Below are 19,159 nucleotides of genomic sequence, written 5' to 3' on the forward strand. Positions count from 1 at the left end.
ACTTAGGTGGTTTATCATTTCTTCCAATTTCCTGTGAATACCCAGTACACAAAGCTCTTTAAGAGGCCCTGTAGAGGCATCGTATGGGGAATATCTCCTGCCTCACAGCACTGGTTTTCATATTGCTTGTCAAATACATTTTCGGATGACAACTTGTCTTTTGGAAATTTCAGAAGCTACATAATTCTGCTGTATCAAGCCCGTTTTACTACTGCATAAAACCCATGTGATCTAAAAATACATAATATGTCGATGTTGTTTCTTGTCCTCTTTTACACACACAGATAAATATACACAGATGTGAGAGAAAGAATTTTTTGTACATCATTACTATAAAATGAGAGCAGCTGGACTGATCAGGACAAAGAACTACTAGTTTTGAAGTCAGTCGGCCTAGGACTTCTCATGTATGGAGTACCTAAATACCCAATGGCTGTTGAAATTGGGTGAGGAAGAAGAGGCCCCTGTTTCTTAGAATACAGTCTAGGAATAAAGTCTCGTGCCTGGAGCACCATGCAGGAGCACTGTGGTGAACTGAGAGAGGCATACACATAGGACAGTACAGCCTGCATGCTTTGAACTTTAAAAGGGAGGTTTTATTTTATTAAAGTTAAATGGTCAGTAAATCTTAAAAGAAAACTTGCTCTCTTATAAAAGAACTGTTTTGCTGACTTTCCATAAGGAACTGCTAATTGTAAGAAAGATTATGCTGATTATATGAAAATCATTTTATAAAAACTCATAGTGACTTTGTCAGAGAAAGCTTTTGATGCTTGGCAAATTACCATCTTGTTTCTATTCTGAACATCCCTAACCCAAACAGTAATCCATATCCCTTGTCCTCTCCTTCTCTTCCTTTGTTTTCAGAAAACTTTGTACCATTGAGGACTATTTTTTTCTCTCTCTTGGATACATCAAAGATTATCAAGGTCCCTTTTTGCTTATCCTGCTGTTAAATCTGTGTGCAAAATGAGTGCATTTATATAGTATCGTTTATTGCTGCTGTGCTTATTCAATTTTTTTCCCCCTGCAACACTGTTCAATGAGACAGTGTGAGTAGTTACTCAGCTTCATAATTACAATGAATATAATGAATAATTACTCACATTGCATACTGATTCATTTTCAGTAGTATTAAAGGTGAACTCATGTGGATGCTATTATATCCATTTAAATTGTTACCACTTTTGGCTACTGATGTCTTGCATGGTGCATTTCGCCAAAGAAGCACAGCACAGTTTGCATATCAGACTTCTCTGTGGGTCAAGCAAACGTAATTACTGTTTATTATTTCCTGCTAATGCAGATACCATGTATTTTCCTTCAATAAAATTATTTATATCTGTTTTTTACCAAGTAAAATTAGATGCAATCAAGTGTTTTGAGAAGTAGATGAAGTTCATTTCTTGCTGTAAACTTAAAATGTACTCTTAAGTAGTGAGCATCATATGGCCAGTCATTTTTTGTACACTCTTTGTGATGAATCATTAAGTATCTCAACAATTGTTCATGTGCATGGTACAAATATGTACTAACAAACTGGAAATAGTCCACCCTGTCTTAGAAAGGCAGCTTCAGTGCTCACAGGTAAATGAAGTGCACTCTGTAAGAAGTTAAAGGGTGCTAATTAATATAAAGGTTATTGCATGAATGCTGTGTCATTCAGAGCTTTATAGACTTTTCATTTAGTCTGTTTTATTTTTCTCATATGACTGAAGAGTGTAGGCCTGATCTTGTTTTTATTTTCTCTGAGAGGACAAATGTATTGCTCATAAAGTCTGACAAACTGAGATGGGAACAACTTACTCTCTCCTGAGCTCTATGAACATCATCATAAATGGCATCATATTATACATATATATATATAACCTTTTCTGAATGCAGTACAACTTCTTCCACTTCAGGTAGTGCCACTGCAGTCTGCAGTTTTATTACAGCAGAACTCCTGGGGAATATTTGAGGAAGACAGAAATTTCATCTCAAGCAGGCATGCAAGATTCCATCCTTGTAAGAAATGAAAGTTCTTGAAAGGAGCTTCCCAAAATCACGGGAATGAGAGCCCTGGGAATCTCAACTCTGCCTCCAGTATTAGCTGAGCAAAAGGAGGTTGTTTTTGTTTATTTTCTGGTTGGCTCTGGGAATTTTTCCTCTCTCCCTACACACTCACCAGGCTCCAGTGACTGAGAAGCAGGAGGTGAGGGTTTGAACCCAAACAGGCTGATGAAAGCAAACCCTGAGTGTACACTGTAAGCCCTTGCATGTAATTCGTAAAACTAGAGAATCATTTCTTCCTCCTGATAGGTTTTTGAAGAATATTGCAACTGAATTCAGTGGAGTCTGAAAGTGTGTGAGATGGTGTACCAGGCATCATAGTGACTGCTGTGTTTAGACTTCCATGCAAAAGAAAGATATTAAGTTATTTTAGGACTACATGATGCTGGAAAAATGGTGCTCAAAATCACTCTGAGATCCAGAAATTACTTATCTTGCCTTCAACTAGTTGCCTCCAATCACTCAACTGAAATCTGTCTTCGTTTCCTCTTCCCAGGTTTTATAAACAGTCTCTTTTCTGTCCTAAAATTTACTCAGCAAACAGCCAGACATAGCTTTGCATGTTTGGCATTCAGCAGTAGATGACAGATGAGTTTATTATTGTTTACTTCCAACGCTGATTGAATAAAAATTGATTGAAAATAAATTCCTTATCATTACCTTTTGGAAGTTTGTTTGTAGTGCTCACAGTTTTCAGAAGGTAGTCCCATTTTTCCCAATTTCCCATCATTTGTATTTTCCTGACCTATACTTTTATTCAAAAAAAAATTAGGTATGCTTTTTAAATTCCAGAATGAAAGAGAATAAATCCATAGAGAACACTTACGGTTCAAGAAAATCCATAAATTTCTCCTCTACCATTTAATTGTCTGAAGGTGACTTTGCCTGCACACCCACACAGTCCTTAGAGCCCCTACATGGTGTTGTTTAGGTGTTTTCATTAGGGGATAAATGGAATTGGAGTCCAGCATTTAAAGGAAGCATTTAAGTGACATCAAAGGTAAAAATATGACCATAATAAAGAAAATGCAGTTCCCCTGGAAAGTTATTAACACATGGTAGAATAGGAGGACCCTGCATAACCTTATAATGTAGGTATGGTAAGCACAACATGCAGAAAGTTACATCTCAGCACTTCCCACATTATCAGCAATTTGAGGCAATACATGGATGAGGAAAGCAATGTGTCATCCCATTTGTACTCTGCTGCCTTGGGGTGAGAACTCTGTTATCTGCCACCTTCAGGCCACAGTTTCCAGTGTATTAAGGCTGTCATTAATACAGCTTCTTCTGCAATTCTAAACACTGTGATTATTTTCATTAATTGATTGAATTGATTTTTCAGTATTAAAATTAATAAAATATAACATATTGTCATTATAAAATAACTAATATATTGATTATTAAAATATTTAAATGCCTGCCTGTCTTAGGCAGGCATTTTAAAGTGCACTGGCATATTTGGTGAGTTGGTGACATTGTCAGTGGTAGCCTTTCTCAGTCTCACAGGTTTAATATGTACTCACAGTGAGAAAATGCTATATTTCAGGTCTAAGCATTTTCTAAAAACAACCTTCCAAATGCAAACAGGTGTAGTCCCACATACATTTATCCACCAGGTAGCCTGAGATGGCAATGAAGTGTTGAACAGTTCATGAATGACATGAACTACCTCCATTCATCTCAGTGGCTCTGAATCCTGCCAAATTCCCAGTGACCTTGCTTCAGTGCTTCAGAAGCAGCTGAGGCAGGGGAACAAACATGTGGCAGTGTCCTCTCTGCTGGAGACAAAACAGTTAAAACACACACTCAAATCGATGACCTTCTCTGAAGCAAGCTGCAAGCTCAGACTGACCTGTCTATAAATATTTTAGAGGGTATAATTTAATCTGTGCAGTGGATTCAGTGCTTCCCCCACATTCAGTGAGACCACACAGATCTTATTACTCAGTATATTTAGATGCCACTGAATGAAGTCCTCAAATTTTTCATTGTGGAAGTATAGGGAAGCACCTTAGTTGAGGTAAAATACTTAAGCATAAGCTTTATTTTAATGGTGTACTGATAAGTTAGCATACAATACTTAAAATTAAGCAGGTGTTTTTACTGAGTCCTGGGACATCCTACTAGGGAGCAGTCACTGATTCACTTCTAAGTGGAGTATAAGTGTTCCTGGAGTTAATCTACCTAGGGAATAAATGAGTACCTACAATTCCTAGGATGGTCCTCTACACCATCTCCTTTTCTGGGCACTTTGTGTAAAGTAGTTTATGACTTTTGTGCTTTAGCAACCTTCCTTGTTCAAAATAGCTTCCCTTTGTACTCAGGCGTTTAATTTTATCACAAATTATAATTATTTAAATAAATAATATTTTGATCTCACAGAAGACTTCCTTCCCTCCAAATGCTGAATGTGCTTGGGTTTCTAATGAGGGGGAGAAAATAGATCATCTGGCTTTAGGATTTGGATTAATTGAGATCATTGCACCAGAAATATTTTAAATTCTCATTGAGGTCCCAGAAGTGAAGCACTTAGGCTGGAAAACAATAAGCAAAACCACAAGTGAACAGGAAAAACAAAGGAACCTATAAATATGTAGGGTATGGAGTGGCAAACTGTCAGATTATCCAATTAATTAGCAATACCTTTAAATATAGAAGCATTTAAAAACTGATGAACTTGCTTAGTAGGGTTCTTTGGTACAGAACTCACTGGTGCATGACAATGGGCTCCAAAGCATTTTTCCAGATCTACGTGGAAAAGTACTTAGGAGAAAAAGTATTTATTGTTGAATGCAATGCTTTAATACCATAAATCCGCTATCGTTTCTTTCCATTATTTTGTCAAAGCTTCTTGATTTAATCCAAAGGGGCAGAATTTTTCAGTGTGCTAAAGAATTACTTCTATAATTATTTTTTATAGAAGTAAACCAAGGACTGTATTATTTCACTTGCATTCTCCTTTCTGTTTGCTGAGTGGCCTGATAATCCCACTCGGATCACTGAGATCTCTGATACTGAAGAAAATCAGAAGAGGAGCCTGCCTGCCACCAGTTTGCATTACTCTCCAGACAGGGGTTTATCTGTGGAAGGGCAGGGGTGGGTTTGTAGGCACTCCCAGCTTACATTAGCACTGTCCCAGAGGAGGGAAGAGCACAGCTTCCCTGAGTCAGGGAATGCTTTGCCTGCTGTTGTCTCCTGCCTGCCCAGCCCCTCCCCTGGCAGGGCTGTTGCTGGTGAGGTAGATGTCTGAAGTTCTATGTCTTAATTTTAGATTTTAGGAACATGTCATTGAAACTGTCTGGGTATGACTTGTCATTTGGCTAGAACTGATGGAGAAATTAGTCCTTGATGACCTCCAAGAGGTGGCTTTATTCACATTGTCCCTTCTTATGCAGTAGCCCCAGTATTCATTCTGAACTATGAAGTGAACATTCCTAGCTGAGCTTCTTTTAAAATAAAAAGCCTGTGTATTCAGCTTGAAGAAGGAGGACATTATTCTGGGCTAAAATAATTGCCATGGTTTGTTACCTATGAGATCACTTGGAGCACCATATAAAATAGATACAGAAATCATCAAAATAAACTACTAAAAAAAAACCCAAAGGTGCTTGCAAACAATTCTACTGATAAAAATGTAACCTAAAATTTGGAAATAAAAGCATTTTATTTGAGCAGCCTTTCTTCAAAATATTTCACTTCCATTTTTTCAGGAGTCACTGCTGTGATGCCTCTGCGTTTTTTTTACAGCTTAATCTGTTGTGTCAAATGATGAACAGATGAAGACAATAGAAGAATCTGTCTTGTTCTGACTTCCTTCAAAGCGTGAAAGAGCTGTGGACCTGAGTTATGAACATTGTCCAGATTAGGGGGCTGGAAGTGCTTTTTTTTTGGCTGTGTACAAAATAATGAGATTGATAAGACCAAAGCAGGAGGAAGCTCGGGAAATGTGTCCCATTCTCACCCTGCACAAACCAGTTTCACTGCTGGCCACAGCCGCAAGAGGCAGAGTTTATTTCCTTTATTTCGTCTTGCCCAGTCTTTAACCAGCAGTAACAGAGTAGCAGCCTGGAAAGCAGAATGTTTGTTCCTATGGTTTTTCAATGTTTAATAATTGTGTGATTACTGGCTTGAACGCTGTTGAACTGAGACACCCTGTCCTTTCCAGGTAACGTTCCGGACAAGGATCTACCACTGCAACATTAACAGCCAAGGCGTCATCTGCCTGGACATTTTAAAGGACAACTGGAGTCCAGCATTAACCATTTCTAAAGTTCTCCTCTCCATCTGCTCCCTCCTCACAGACTGTAACCCCGGTAAGCTGAATTAACTTTCATATCCTCATTCATTTGTCATTCACATTTGGTCAGCTCAGTAATATCTGGTCAGTGCTCTGGTTTACTGGTACCTACTGAAAAAACCACAAAAATGCAAATTTTACATGCTATTCATATAAATAGTATAAAAAGAAAGCAGAATTTCAGAAGCTCAAGTGCAGTTTTAGTACTGGAGAAAAAAAAAAATTAATTCAGAAAGTTTGATCAGTAGAAAATACCTTAGTATGCATAATTTGGATATTACAACCAGGATATTACCACCAAGAAATATTAATGAGTTAATAAATATTGAATAGGAAAGCTTTCATTTAAATATGCTGGTAATGTGGTCTCTGAAAGCAATATTAATAGCACAGGCAATGATAGATGCCTAACACAGACTCTACAAATAATGAAAATTAGTTTAAATGAGGTTTATTCAATATCTTGGACAGCCAGCATGAGTATTCAAAACAAGCTGTCGTTCTTATTAACTAGCATAGCACTTAACCTCTCCCCTCAGCTCTTTTAGATTTGTTTTATGCCATTGACCACTAGATCTGTAATTTCCACTTTCTCTTACCCTATTTACCAACACATAATTCTGACTGTAGCCTTGGAAAACCATAATATATAGAAATTACTAAAGAATCGTTGAAGAAAAATTATGTGATCGGTTTATATGTCATGAGGGCTGTTACTGGTTTGTTTTTTATTATATGCTTCAATATTATTTTTAATTTGCCCAAAGGGCTAAAAATTGCTTTGAAAAGAGCAGAATGCAAGATTCTGGCATAATCAGGGGCTGAATAAAAAGCTGTAATAGACTATTGAAATATTTCAGAATTCAAAATAAGGTGAGAACAGGCAAAAATGTGATTGACTGCTTTTATTTTCATGTGGGTTTGTTGCTGTATAGAACATTGAAAGCTGTGGTGTTCCTTTCAGCTGAGAGGTGGAGTGATAGAGTGTTATCATTTTAGGCACATTTATTTCAGGTGGATTGAATGCTCTCTGCTAACATCTCTGAAAGATTGATTTCTGTTAGTGTTTGGCTGAAAATATGCAGAAGTGTCTGTAGGTAGTCAGGCAGATAGATGACAGAAGTGTACAACAACCAAATTAATATTTGCTCATGTGTCTTGGAGACCAGCTAAAGAGCTAGAGACGCTGCAAAGCTCTGTAGGGATTGAGAAATGGGCAGTGAATGCATGCTCTCCCGTAGGGATACAGATACTCTCTTTGGAGGGATACAGTCATCTTTAAAGCTGGACAGTTTCCAGCAGTGATTTGAAATTTAGAAATTCACTACTTATACCTTCTCAATCTTAAATCCTTACAGGTGCTGTCAAACAACAGTTTTAGCATATCAAGTGTGTAAGAGGAATACTGAAAATGGTTATCCATATCATATTACCATGTACAACAAGTTAACACAGAAAAAATGGGAAGTCCTTCCATTTAGCCTCTTTCAGTTAGCAGCCATAAGCATTGTATTGACCGCAGTAAATAAAGCAATTTTATGATGATTCATTTTCAAATCTTCTCTTTAATTATGAAGTAGTTTTGGATTTTTTCACTGCTTCATGGTAAAATTTTCCCCTTTTTTTGATGAATTAATACAATTTCTTAATTTGTATCCCAGTCTCACAAGGCACTGGTGGCACATATTTTTGAAGTGCTGAGTCATTTTTGCCTTCCTTGGTAATTGCCTGTTTTGTGTTAGATATGCTTTTATTTAAAAGTGAACTTTGAATGTTAGTGATGAACAGCAGAAGGCTTGCAGAAATTTACAAGTTCTAACTTTTCATCATATTGCCTAATATGATTTCTTCTGATATTTTATCATTAAAAAAACATTGGTCACTTACCATGAGATGGAGGGATGGATGGATGGATGGATGGATGGATGGATGGATGGATGGATGGATGGATGGATGGATGGATGGATGGAAAGATATGTCACTGATACACATGCCATTGAAGTATATCACGTATACATACACATAAGTAGCTGCAGAAACATGCATATATATTTTTTACAGCTGGGAGTAATTTTCTAATCCCTCAGTCCTCTCTTCATCTAACTAGTCTGCCCCTTTCTAAAGGCAGAAACACAACGGGGGTCTTGATTTGATAAGCAACTTTGAACTCTTTTTTTTCACCATTCATCAGCCAGAAGCAGATCAGGTCAAATGGAAAGGGAACATTGAATCTCCCACAAATATAAACATGCAGGATGGGCGAGTCTTCCACCCTGGCCTCTGAAGCAAAGAATCAAGTATCAGTTACCCCCTACTCTTACATTTATGCAAATCTTCATTAGAACAACAAATAGGAGTAAGAATGGCAGCTAATTTAGCCTCAGTCATACACAGTGATTAAACGGCGCTGAAGCACAGCTGCAGCTTCATTGGCAAGCGCTGCTATTCTTCTCCAGCAGGCTGAGCAAATGAAAAGAGGTATTTGCTCCTGCCGCTCCTGTCATTCACATAGTAATCTACAAAAGCCACGGAGAGACTCTCTTCCCTCCCTGGTTATACATCACTGCCCTTTGTTCCCTATCACTCCAGGCAGGAGCAAGTTTGTCCTTTTTAAACAGCTAATACAATCCTTTACTCATAAGCTGTCTCAGACCCTTCAGTCCTGATTATTATTAATTGTCTCTGTTTTGCTTGGCAGTATCAGCCACTAAACTGTGTTAATGAAAGGTCTGAATTTTGTAACAGCTGGCTGACTTTTCCATGGGGGAAGGGGTGCCGTAGGGTTTGTGTATGACTGAACACATGTGCATTATCTGGGAATGTGAGAGAGCCAAATGTATCAGAGGGATGGGAGGGATGGTGGGATGCACTAGCCCAGTCCAGGCATTAGTATTTTCCTTTGAGGTGGTACTCGAGGCCCCAGCACACATCCCTTTCTACAAATCAGGCATTTTGTGGGGTTGCTCATGCACTTTGGCATGTGCATGAGCAACCCCACAAAACCTGATAGATACCTTCGCCTGCATAAAACATAGTGAATGAGTGAGTGAGTGAGTGAGTGAGTGAGTGAGTGAGTGAGTGAGTAAATGCTTACAGGCTCTATGCTTGAGTGCTGAAAGTGCCTGCTTCCAGTGTTAGCTGCTAGGGCTGGCCTGTGTGGGCAGTTAGTTACTGCAGAGTAACTCCACGTGGACACTCCCCACTTTGCAAATGTGTTAAGTTACAAAAACCTGTCTTGCTTGGACTAAAAGTCAACTACACTTTAAGTGTTCAAGCGGAGCTGGGGAGTGTGAATTTCCACACTGCCTTAATCCGAAGAGCTTTCAAGTGCAGATGGCCATTGAGGTTTTGTGTTTTACTGAGTTTGAAGTGCTAAGCAAATTAATTAATTTTTATAGTTACAGAGCTGGTGATGCTGATCTGGGTTAGAATGTTTCTTTTTCTCAGCTGACCATTGCCATCCTGGCCCTGCCAAACATTCTTGAGCCCCAGGAAAAATATCATTTGCAAATGCTTCAGAGAAAATAAATTGTAACACTGCAACACTTCTTTGCATGGTTTCTTTCTTCACATTCAAAATCTGAACTTGGCTGGCCTGATTATCCACAATGTCTGAACAGTCTTAACATCAAATCATGTCTGCTTAATAACACCCAGCTAAGCCTTGATTAGAACATCAGAACAAAGCCTACCTCTCCCTCACACCAGCTTCTTCCTTTCTGGTGTCATCCTCTGGCTCTGGCTCCTTACCATTTTCCCCACGTGCAAGTTCCATGGCCAGCGGTGATTTTATCCCTCAGTTGGCATTCTGGAAGCAAACGCTTTGCTGTTGCTCCTGGCCCTCTTCCCGGCGAGCTCCTGCGATGAGGATGTGCCAGGGGGTGCACACAGAGGAGGAGTGGCAGACTGAGATGTGGCCAGCCACGATATTGCTTTCCCACAAACATTAGGCTGAACATTTGGATGGCAGCTGTAGCCAAAGTAACTGCTGAAGGGCTCTACAGAGCCTCACTTGCTTTGCTCTTTAGAAACTTCTGCCTGATTCCTAACCTGAACTGACTCACGGGAATTTTATACCCGCTTGTTTTTAAGCAAGTCGTGTCCTATACCTTAAGTGACCATTTTTCTGTTTTTCACTCCTGGTGTACTAATTAAGAACCATCCTCTTCCCTTGTTGTCTTTATTTGATGCACACTACCAGACCTGTGTCTATGAGCCTCCTTCTGTAAGAGAGGCTTTCTGTTCCCCTGCTCATCCTCACTGCACTCATCCTTCCTGAATGCTCCTGACTCTTGGAGTTCACTGGGGCATGAGGCACAGCTAGGCAGACTAACCTGCTCATCATCACCATCATCCAGGTGGAAATATTTACTGCTCCCTGTTGGATGTGCCTATCTCACTTGGCAGCCCCACTGAAGGTTATTTCTGTCTTAGCCCTGTCATTTTCACTGTTCGTCTGCTTTTACCCAATTGAGTGAAATGGTGGAGAAAGGAAAAGAGGAAAAGGAAAGAGGAAAAAGGGAAAAAAAGAAAGGAAGAGCAGAATAAAGAAAAAGCTTTTGCTAGAAAGGGCAAAACCTCTGCATTAACCTCTGGCAAAGGATATGCTCCAAAAACTGCCTGCAGTACCTGCTTCACTGGGGTCAGCACTAGTTGAGTTGGTTGCTCTGCTCTCAGATGCTTCAGTGACATATTATCAGTGTAAAGATGCTTGTCTGGTAACCTTTTAAACTCACCAGAAAGTGTGAGGCAGTTTGTTTAGTGTTACCTGTAAAGTTTGCTGTGAACATAGTTTGAAGCATGCATATCCTCACAATAAACGTACTTATGAGAGTAAATGAGTAGCACTACATTACTTTGGACAAGTAGCACTACATTACTTCAGTGTGAGACCCATCAATTTTTATAGCAGTTGCAGTTTCACAGCACATCTGAAAAGTAGACTATTTATGTTAAAAAACTCTGCAGCGTACATTGTGGCTTTCAAATATATTGTACCCTGGTTACAAGTAGATGTGCTGCTTTTTACAAGTACTGCCATGAATCATGAATTTACTGGATGGTTTCATACTTTGTTAACCCATATGATGTAATGTGGCTGTGCATTTTAATTACTTACATTTATCTAAGCATAGATAAGCAAAGTCAAAGATCCTAAGGTTATGGGGATCTTTACGTGTCTCGCTAAGGGACACAAGACATGCTTTTAAGCTTTATTCATATGAGTCATCCTTACATTTTGCCTTTATCTTCCCTAGAAACCTCTTGTTTTTATCGCAGTGTAGGTATAACAAGCAATTTTGGATAACATGCTATTGTTCTTTTTCTGTTGCAATTACAAGTTATCCATGTGGTTTGGCATGATTTAGGTCTGCTAAAAGATATTAACACCCTTACAGACACCTGCATGAAGGTTTTGGTATTTAAGAAAATTTGGAAGTGGGATTCAGTTATTACATTATTCTTTTTCCTTTTTTTCTTTTTTCTTTTTCATTTTTTCCCCCCTTTAGCATTTTCCTAAGAGTGTGCAAGGTTCTGTACTCTGGTTGCTGAGGGTATAAAATCCCGGTTCTGTCATCTTTTGCAGAAAAGGATTCAATAGTGTAATTTAATGCATATCTTTGATCCTCAATGGGATCTAAAACAGCACTTTGGAGAGTGATTTTTCAACATAATCTTAAAAGCCCTAAAAGCCTGAATGGTATTTGCCCTGCTACAAAGCTGCTGGAATTGCTGCTGTTACCAGAACCTCTGCAAAACACGAGTAGGTGGGGAGATTTAAGTCAGACAATGTGCAAGGGAGGGAACTGAATTAGTGATTTCTCAGCCCATTTCCCTTTCAGACAGCAGTATACATTCTTGGAGGGAAGTTGGTGTCCTGCTTTAATGTCACTGCCCTGTCCCGTGGCAAGTTTGCCTTCAGCAGCCATCCCAAATCCAGCTATTGGAATTGCTCCAGACAGAGTTCATATCTCCAAGTGCAACATGGATAGATTTGCTGTCTAGAAAGCTTTGAGCACCTCCACATTTTGAGTTTGTGTTGCTATTTGGAAAACCTAAGCTTCATCCAAATGTTTGTTCATAGCAATTTCACAATCTCTACAAATTTGCATAAGGTATTGACAGAAATACCTGGATACCCAATATACAATACAATACCCATGGAACTGTCTTCTGCACACCCCAGACAAAGGGGAGTAAGTTCACTAAAGCCCTCTCAGGAAAATGCCTCTCCCCCCAGGAGTTGGAGTGAGGCTGCCAGGCTTTGGTGCTCACTGACACACTCCACGCTCCTGACACTGCTTTGGGCTGACCATCTCTGGCACAGGGGCACCAAGAGCCAGATTTGCCACAGCCACTTAAAAACCAAGTGCATGTCAATGCATCAGGTTCCACAGGAATAGCTCTACTTCTTCAGCCAGCAAAGCCTCAGCCATACCAGCATGCATTTTAATACACTAATAGATGTCCACTGTATCAATAAAAAAGATCTATTTTCAGAATTACTCTGATACTTGAAAATGCTTTCCCATCCAAAAAAAAAAGAGTTTCAAATAAATCCAAGACAGCTTAATAAAGGAAAATGCAACATAGCTGTAATAATAAAATCTGTTCCATGCTGGAGCATTTGGCTCTGAGTGGGAATTTGGCTGACTTGTGGTCACAGCTCTGCTATTTGGCTTCCATGTTCCAACTTTAAAATAGCTACCCAGCCCTAGGTAATGAAGAACAGGTCTGTGCTCCTCACCACTCAGCAGCCTGGATGTATCTTCATTTCTCTCCATTATTCCATATATCTCAATCTAGCAGGAAGCATGTACCATGTTCCTCCTCATCTGGTGCTTCCCCATAGCAGAGGCTGCTTTCTGTCAGTGCTGGTTCACATCAGGTGTTCCTTCTGCAATTTTTTTAGACTTCCCAATTATCATTCCTTCTTTTCCCCTCACCCACAGTTGTGAAGTGAATTTAGAAACTCTGGATGACAGCAAGTTCGAGGGATGAGCCACTTCTCATTCTCCTCATTCTTGTCATTTTTTTTCTTAAAGACATAATCTGCATGTTTTGCTACTATCAGAAATTGCTTCAGAATCCAATCTGAATTTTTTCTTTTTCATTTAACATCTTATCAGCTTTGTTCAGTTTGTCAAAAAGGGCTCTTGGGCTTTCCTCTGCCCAAGTACATGCTGTTGTGGTTCTGGTGAAATTTTGTTTCCTTTTTGAACATTTTTGTCAAGACATATAGAAGACAGGAAAACTGTAAGTACTCCTTATAAATGCTCATTCTTTAATAATCCATATTTGAGTAGATTTGTCAAATGTGATGAATATTCTGGGAAATGCCTGAAATACTTTTAAGTTGGTAAAACAGTATTAATTTGTCCCATTTTATGAGGCCAGTTAAGCCCTGCTACTTTGATTCTTTCCTGGCACCCACAGGCTACCTGGTGCAATGTTACAACACAGTACTATCAGACATACAACAAAACAATCTCATTTTCCCATATGTCCTTTTTGTAAGCAGCAGTGGGTCATGTAAACAATGAAATTGCTCTGTTGTCTGAGATAATTTATATTCTTTAGCTTGGAGCTGGTTTTTTCCCTTTTCTTCAGAGTTTGTATACTGTACTCTGTCAGGAAGTGGGCAGGTTTCTGGGCTGTTTCAGCACAATGGAAAATGCGTTCTTTGTATCTGAAGCAGGAAAATACTCTATGCCATGTCACTCAAGCATGGCAACAAGTAACACAGTAAATGAAAGTTAAAGCAGCCAGGAGTCAGTTCAGGGAGTAATGGTTTTTGGTTTGTTCTGAGTTGCAACATAACCTTTCTGTTCCTTTTTACATCTCTGACATGGGTTATCTCCAGATGAGATGAGCTTGCTCAGGAGGCTCTGGCTCAGCAGTGTGGGGTTGCTCTGGTGCCTCGGTGCTGCTGGATGGGGAGCAGAGCAAATGGGTGTTTGGCATAAAGGCCATCCTAAGAAGTTGTCTTAAGGGAGCATGAAAGGAAAATGCAGCATGAAACTGATGGAGTTTGTTCTGCTCTCAGGGAGTGCAGAATTGTAGCAGTCTTTATGGACATAAGCAAGGCTCTTTGGAGGATTTGAATGAGAGAATGAGACAGCATTTTTGCTTCTTGACTTCTTGACTTCTACTTTATAGCTTATTTTTGTAACTCTATAGGTTAGGACTTTAACTTTTTGCTATTTGTTCAAACTCAATCTTTCTAAATCTTATAAAAGGGGCATACTTTAACTTACTCTTCAGAACGAGTGTGGTCTGGGACTTTTTCACATTAATAAAGACATTTTCGCGGAACTTCTGGTTGGTTCTTCTCTTTTCTCTCGTTTGCTGGTGCTTTTGGCTCTGGGCTGACTACTGCTAGCAAGCAAGCTGAAATCTAGAGCTGAATATCACTAAAGAGCTGATAACTACTCATGCTTACTAGCAAGCAGTTTAGCGACTAGGCTAGAGCTACGCTGGGACGTTGGGCGTCTTGCTCTCTTGGAAGTAAAGCTTCTGATGTTAATGAAGGCAACACGGAGGCTTTATTAATATTTTGGCGATCCAACAAAGACTCAGACCCCCCCACTGAGAGCAAAAAGCCCCCATTGACTAGTAGCTCCTCCGACGACTGAGCATCGGTTGCCTGAAGCAATCTGTTATTGCCTCGTTAGAAACTGCCTACTTCTGAGTCGGGCGTCTTGCTCCCCTGGGAGTAAAGCCCCTGATGTTAACGAAGGCAACACGGAGGCTTTATTAATATTTTTATAGAATGACTTCTTCAAAGGTGGAGCTGTCTTGAGAAAAACATGAGCAAAGAGATCCCATCAACTGTGACAAAGTTCTTTTGGCAAGAAAGTACTTGTGTATCTATAAATACTGTATGTTCCCCTCCCTGTTCTGCAGAACCTGCTACATAGGTAAATTTACATATTTGGACTGATCATATCACAGAATCTAGAGCTGATTTTTACAGATTCGTGGTAGCTCATCAGTGCTTTCTTTTTCTATTCCATTTAAAAGATGTTGCGCTACACCACTTACGTTGTAGTGTGTATACAATACTAACTTCTATTTTATAGTTTGAATCACTTACAGCTTCTCATATTCTGAGCTGAACACACAGTACCAATATGTTAAAGGCATTTAGGCACCTAAAGCTGCTGGCTGACAGCTGGCAGGGTTTCAGTACTTCCCATGGGATTTACACATCTGAAGTCTCACTAGGAGCCTCTCAGCACTGCCAGAAAGAGACTTGCTATACATCTAGTCTTTAAGTATTTGCAGACACATACACCTATATATCTTCAACTCTGTGGACATGATCTATAAACATGGTATTTAACAGATGTAAATGCAAAAAATGCAGCAGCACGTTATGAAAATTGCATATAGATACGCACTGAAATAGAATTAATTTCCTTTGCCATGAAAAGCTGATGAAACTGTTACAAGATTTGTTCTTATCAGTTGACTAAGTCCCCTCAACATGAACTCATAACTGTGGGGATTATTATAACAGCAGGGAAAACATTTGTGAACTGTCATCCCTTTAGTAGTTCTCAGGAAAATATGTCTTGGAATATCTCCTAATTATGTGTGCAGGGGGAGGAGGCTTGGATCAGGATTACTATTGATGTTGGCCTAAATCATTGCTCTTTTCAGTTGCACTTTGACAACACCTTATGGGTAGAGGACCATTATTTGTGAGCACAGAGGCTTTTAGTGTGTTTAGATTTAGACTATTCAAAGCTCACAAGGCTTCATTAAAAAGATTAACACAACTATAGAAGTAAGATTGTTTAGAAATACTTTGTTTTAAACCCCCCATTATGGTTTCAGAAGTCTACAGTCTGTTTAATTTTTATTTTTTTTTTCTGAAAAGTGTCTGGAAATATTTACATGAGAAAATTGGTGGGGTTATGTAATTTAGAAAGCGAATGGTAGAGATTAGTTTTAAAAATAAAATCTGGATTTTGTGGTATCCAAGGCATGATGCAGTCGTTAGCTATAGCTCCAGATGCCAGTCACAGACGCACACTTACCCTGTTCCTTTTTTTTTTTCTTTTTTTTTTTTTTTTATGTATCTGGAACTCAGCAAAGAATAATGAGTAGAAGGAGTACAGTCACTCTCTAGCAGAAGACCAGTGCTACTCACTGGGTCAGGTACATTGCCTGCAGCTGCTCATCCCTCAGTGGTTCAGAGACAAGTGTAAAAATCCCTCAAAGCACTTTACTCACACAGTAATACGCAGGAGAGGAAATTCCCTCTTAGCCACAGCTAACAGATTATGTGCTGAAGCATGACCTTCATGCTTTTACAATGGTAACACAGGTGGTGCATGGCTACCAAGTTTTCTAATTATTTTTTGACTTTCCTAAATCACCTTCTAGTATTCCTGCACTATACTTTTTGTGTGTGCTTAACAATTTGATGTATGAAGCATCTCCTTCTTTTAACTTTTGCTAAATATGTGTGGGGTTTTGTTTGTGTTCCTTTCTTGCCATGGAAAAGATAAACAAGACCAATTTTTTTCTTTTTTTAATCTTCTTTACCAAATTACCTGTCACAACTTATTTTGTGGATTTTTCCATCTCGAAGAAATCACCTTAGATTTCAACCATTCCTTAAATGGAAAAGCTTTGACCATGCTGTTAATGATTTCTTGTCCTTTTCAACAATGTTTCTGCTCCTAATTTGTTTTTGCTTAAGGAGCTGTGAGAAAAATTGAACTTCAGACATAATAATAGCCAACCATCAGTTTATTAAATGTGATCTGATTAATCAAAGATTGACTAAAATCCAAATCAGTAAAGAGGCTTTGTACATCTGTGACACGAAATAAATGTAAAGGGATGTAACTGGCACTCATAAGAAAAAAGACTGTTGTCACAACACTTAACTGTTCCTCATTTTTATTATTCCTCAGAAAGGGTTTCTAGAACACCTAAAATACAGTCTTACCACAAAATGGAAGTAAATCTGGAAAAATATACACCTGACTTTTGGGTTTGGTTTTTCTTACAAGAAACTTATAAAAGCTATATGATAAATATACATACTGGACTTTTAAAAGTTGGTTGATTTCTGCTCAAGAAGTTTCTGCACAGAGTTTTTTTAAGCTTAGGCTCAACCATCATTAAATTAAAGGTCCTTGAGAAAATGCATTAGTGGTGGATTCTACCAATACAAAAGGTTACAATTTATTTTCTTTCCAATAAACATGTGTAATTCAAAATACTACCAGTGGAGTTTTCCTATGCCCATTAGCTCAGAGAGAAGACAGGTATTCTAGAGCATACACATAATAAATATTTGTATGACCCAAGATCAAAATAAGTCACAAACATTAAACGTTTAACAATGTGAAGTATTTAAATAAAGCTCTCCGTTATTTCTCATATATAAAATACAGATTTCTAGCTTAATTTCAATGAGTTCCAAGGTAAAAAGTAAACTGCCTTTTAAAATATACTCTAATATTTTACAGTCATTAAATATTTTTTCTATGTTTCATGCAGGTTTTCTCTGCCAATACAGACATGTCTTTAATCACATTGGAATCTTTTTGGGTTTTTTTTATGAAGTAGATACACCACTTGCAGGCTTAACCCATTCTACTGAATATATTTTTCTCACAAATATAACTGTATATATTTAAAGGAAGAATACATAAAACTAGAAAATCAATAAATTTAGACATCACATTCTAATTTCACAATACTTTAATCTAATATTCATTATTCCCAGTCAGTAAAAATAGCTCATATCTCAGATGGAGTAAACTGGCATCAGTCCTGCTGAGCTTTTATACTTCAGATTTTTCATTTAGACTTTGTTCCATTTTTCTAAGTGGGAGTTGGTTTTGTGTGTTTGTTGATTTTCTTTTTCCCTGTGTACCTTTTTTAATGCGAAGGCAAGGACAGATTTTCAAATTTCTTGCCATACGTTTCCAACTGCCTAAGAACCACCCTGAGGACCCTAATTAGCACAACTATTTTTAAGACTGATTTTTCCTGTTCCTAAAATACAATTATTTTTGTTTCACCATAGAAATCACACTGCTTCACATTCTTTAAGCTCCTGAAAGGAAGCCTGCTACATTTGGCTAGCAGATTCCCAATAAGAATGTAGAGTCCATCCTGAAAAGCAAAATTTATAAGCCTGGATATGTTAGCTATTAAATCATTTAGTCTCTCACTTTCTTGCATAAGATTTCAGAAATTAGTATTCCTGAGTCATTCAGATTCTACCTTCAGAGATGATTTACACTGCTGCAAGACACGTCTCTCATATTTTGCATGGCTAATTTTCTACTTTATTCAGCAGGGGAGGAGGAAACGGTTGTTTGTTTTTTACAGTTTTGCAGATCTATCAAAGGCAACAAATAAAACAAATTATATGCAGTGTGGGTTTCAGAATCCCTATTTTCACAGCAAATTAAGTTCAGGTGCGTTAGTTGGAGTTGTAGACAGCTACTTAAATAGCAAAATATATTATACAATTGTCACAAATTTAAGGATGGGCTGTACTGTAAGATTTCATATTCATGTGGGATACAGAAATAGATCTTTGATTAGTAAAATGTTTGTAGAATTTTCCATCTGTACAAGGCTTAGAAAAAGGCCCTTCTGTGGAGTGGAGCATGTACAGCTCCAAGATGGATTTGATTTCAGAAAATTCTCAGGGGCTGGAATCCTCTTTGCTTGGGTTTTTATAATATTGATTAGATAAAGTGGCTGTATAAAGTGGCATGAAAGTAGAACTTACTGTAAGACATAATATTATACTAGCAGAAGGAATTC

At 38.4% G+C, this 19,159-nt stretch overlaps 1 protein-coding gene across 1 annotated transcript in view; it reads left to right on the top strand.

Annotated features, from left to right (window-relative positions):
• The window catches only part of LOC102035395 (ubiquitin-conjugating enzyme E2 E2), a 196,121-nt gene that overhangs the window by 166,866 nt on the left and 10,096 nt on the right, over positions 1 to 19,159 (top strand). Inside the window, exon 4 of the mRNA XM_005423368.2 lies at positions 6,221 to 6,368. Coding sequence (XP_005423425.1) covers positions 6,221 to 6,368 — 148 coding nt within the window. The remainder of the gene's footprint in view (positions 1 to 6,220; positions 6,369 to 19,159) is intronic.

The sequence above is a fragment of the Geospiza fortis genome, unplaced genomic scaffold (genome assembly GCF_000277835.1).
Source record: "Geospiza fortis unplaced genomic scaffold, GeoFor_1.0 scaffold231, whole genome shotgun sequence".
In the NCBI taxonomy this organism is placed as follows: Eukaryota; Metazoa; Chordata; class Aves; order Passeriformes; family Thraupidae; genus Geospiza; species Geospiza fortis.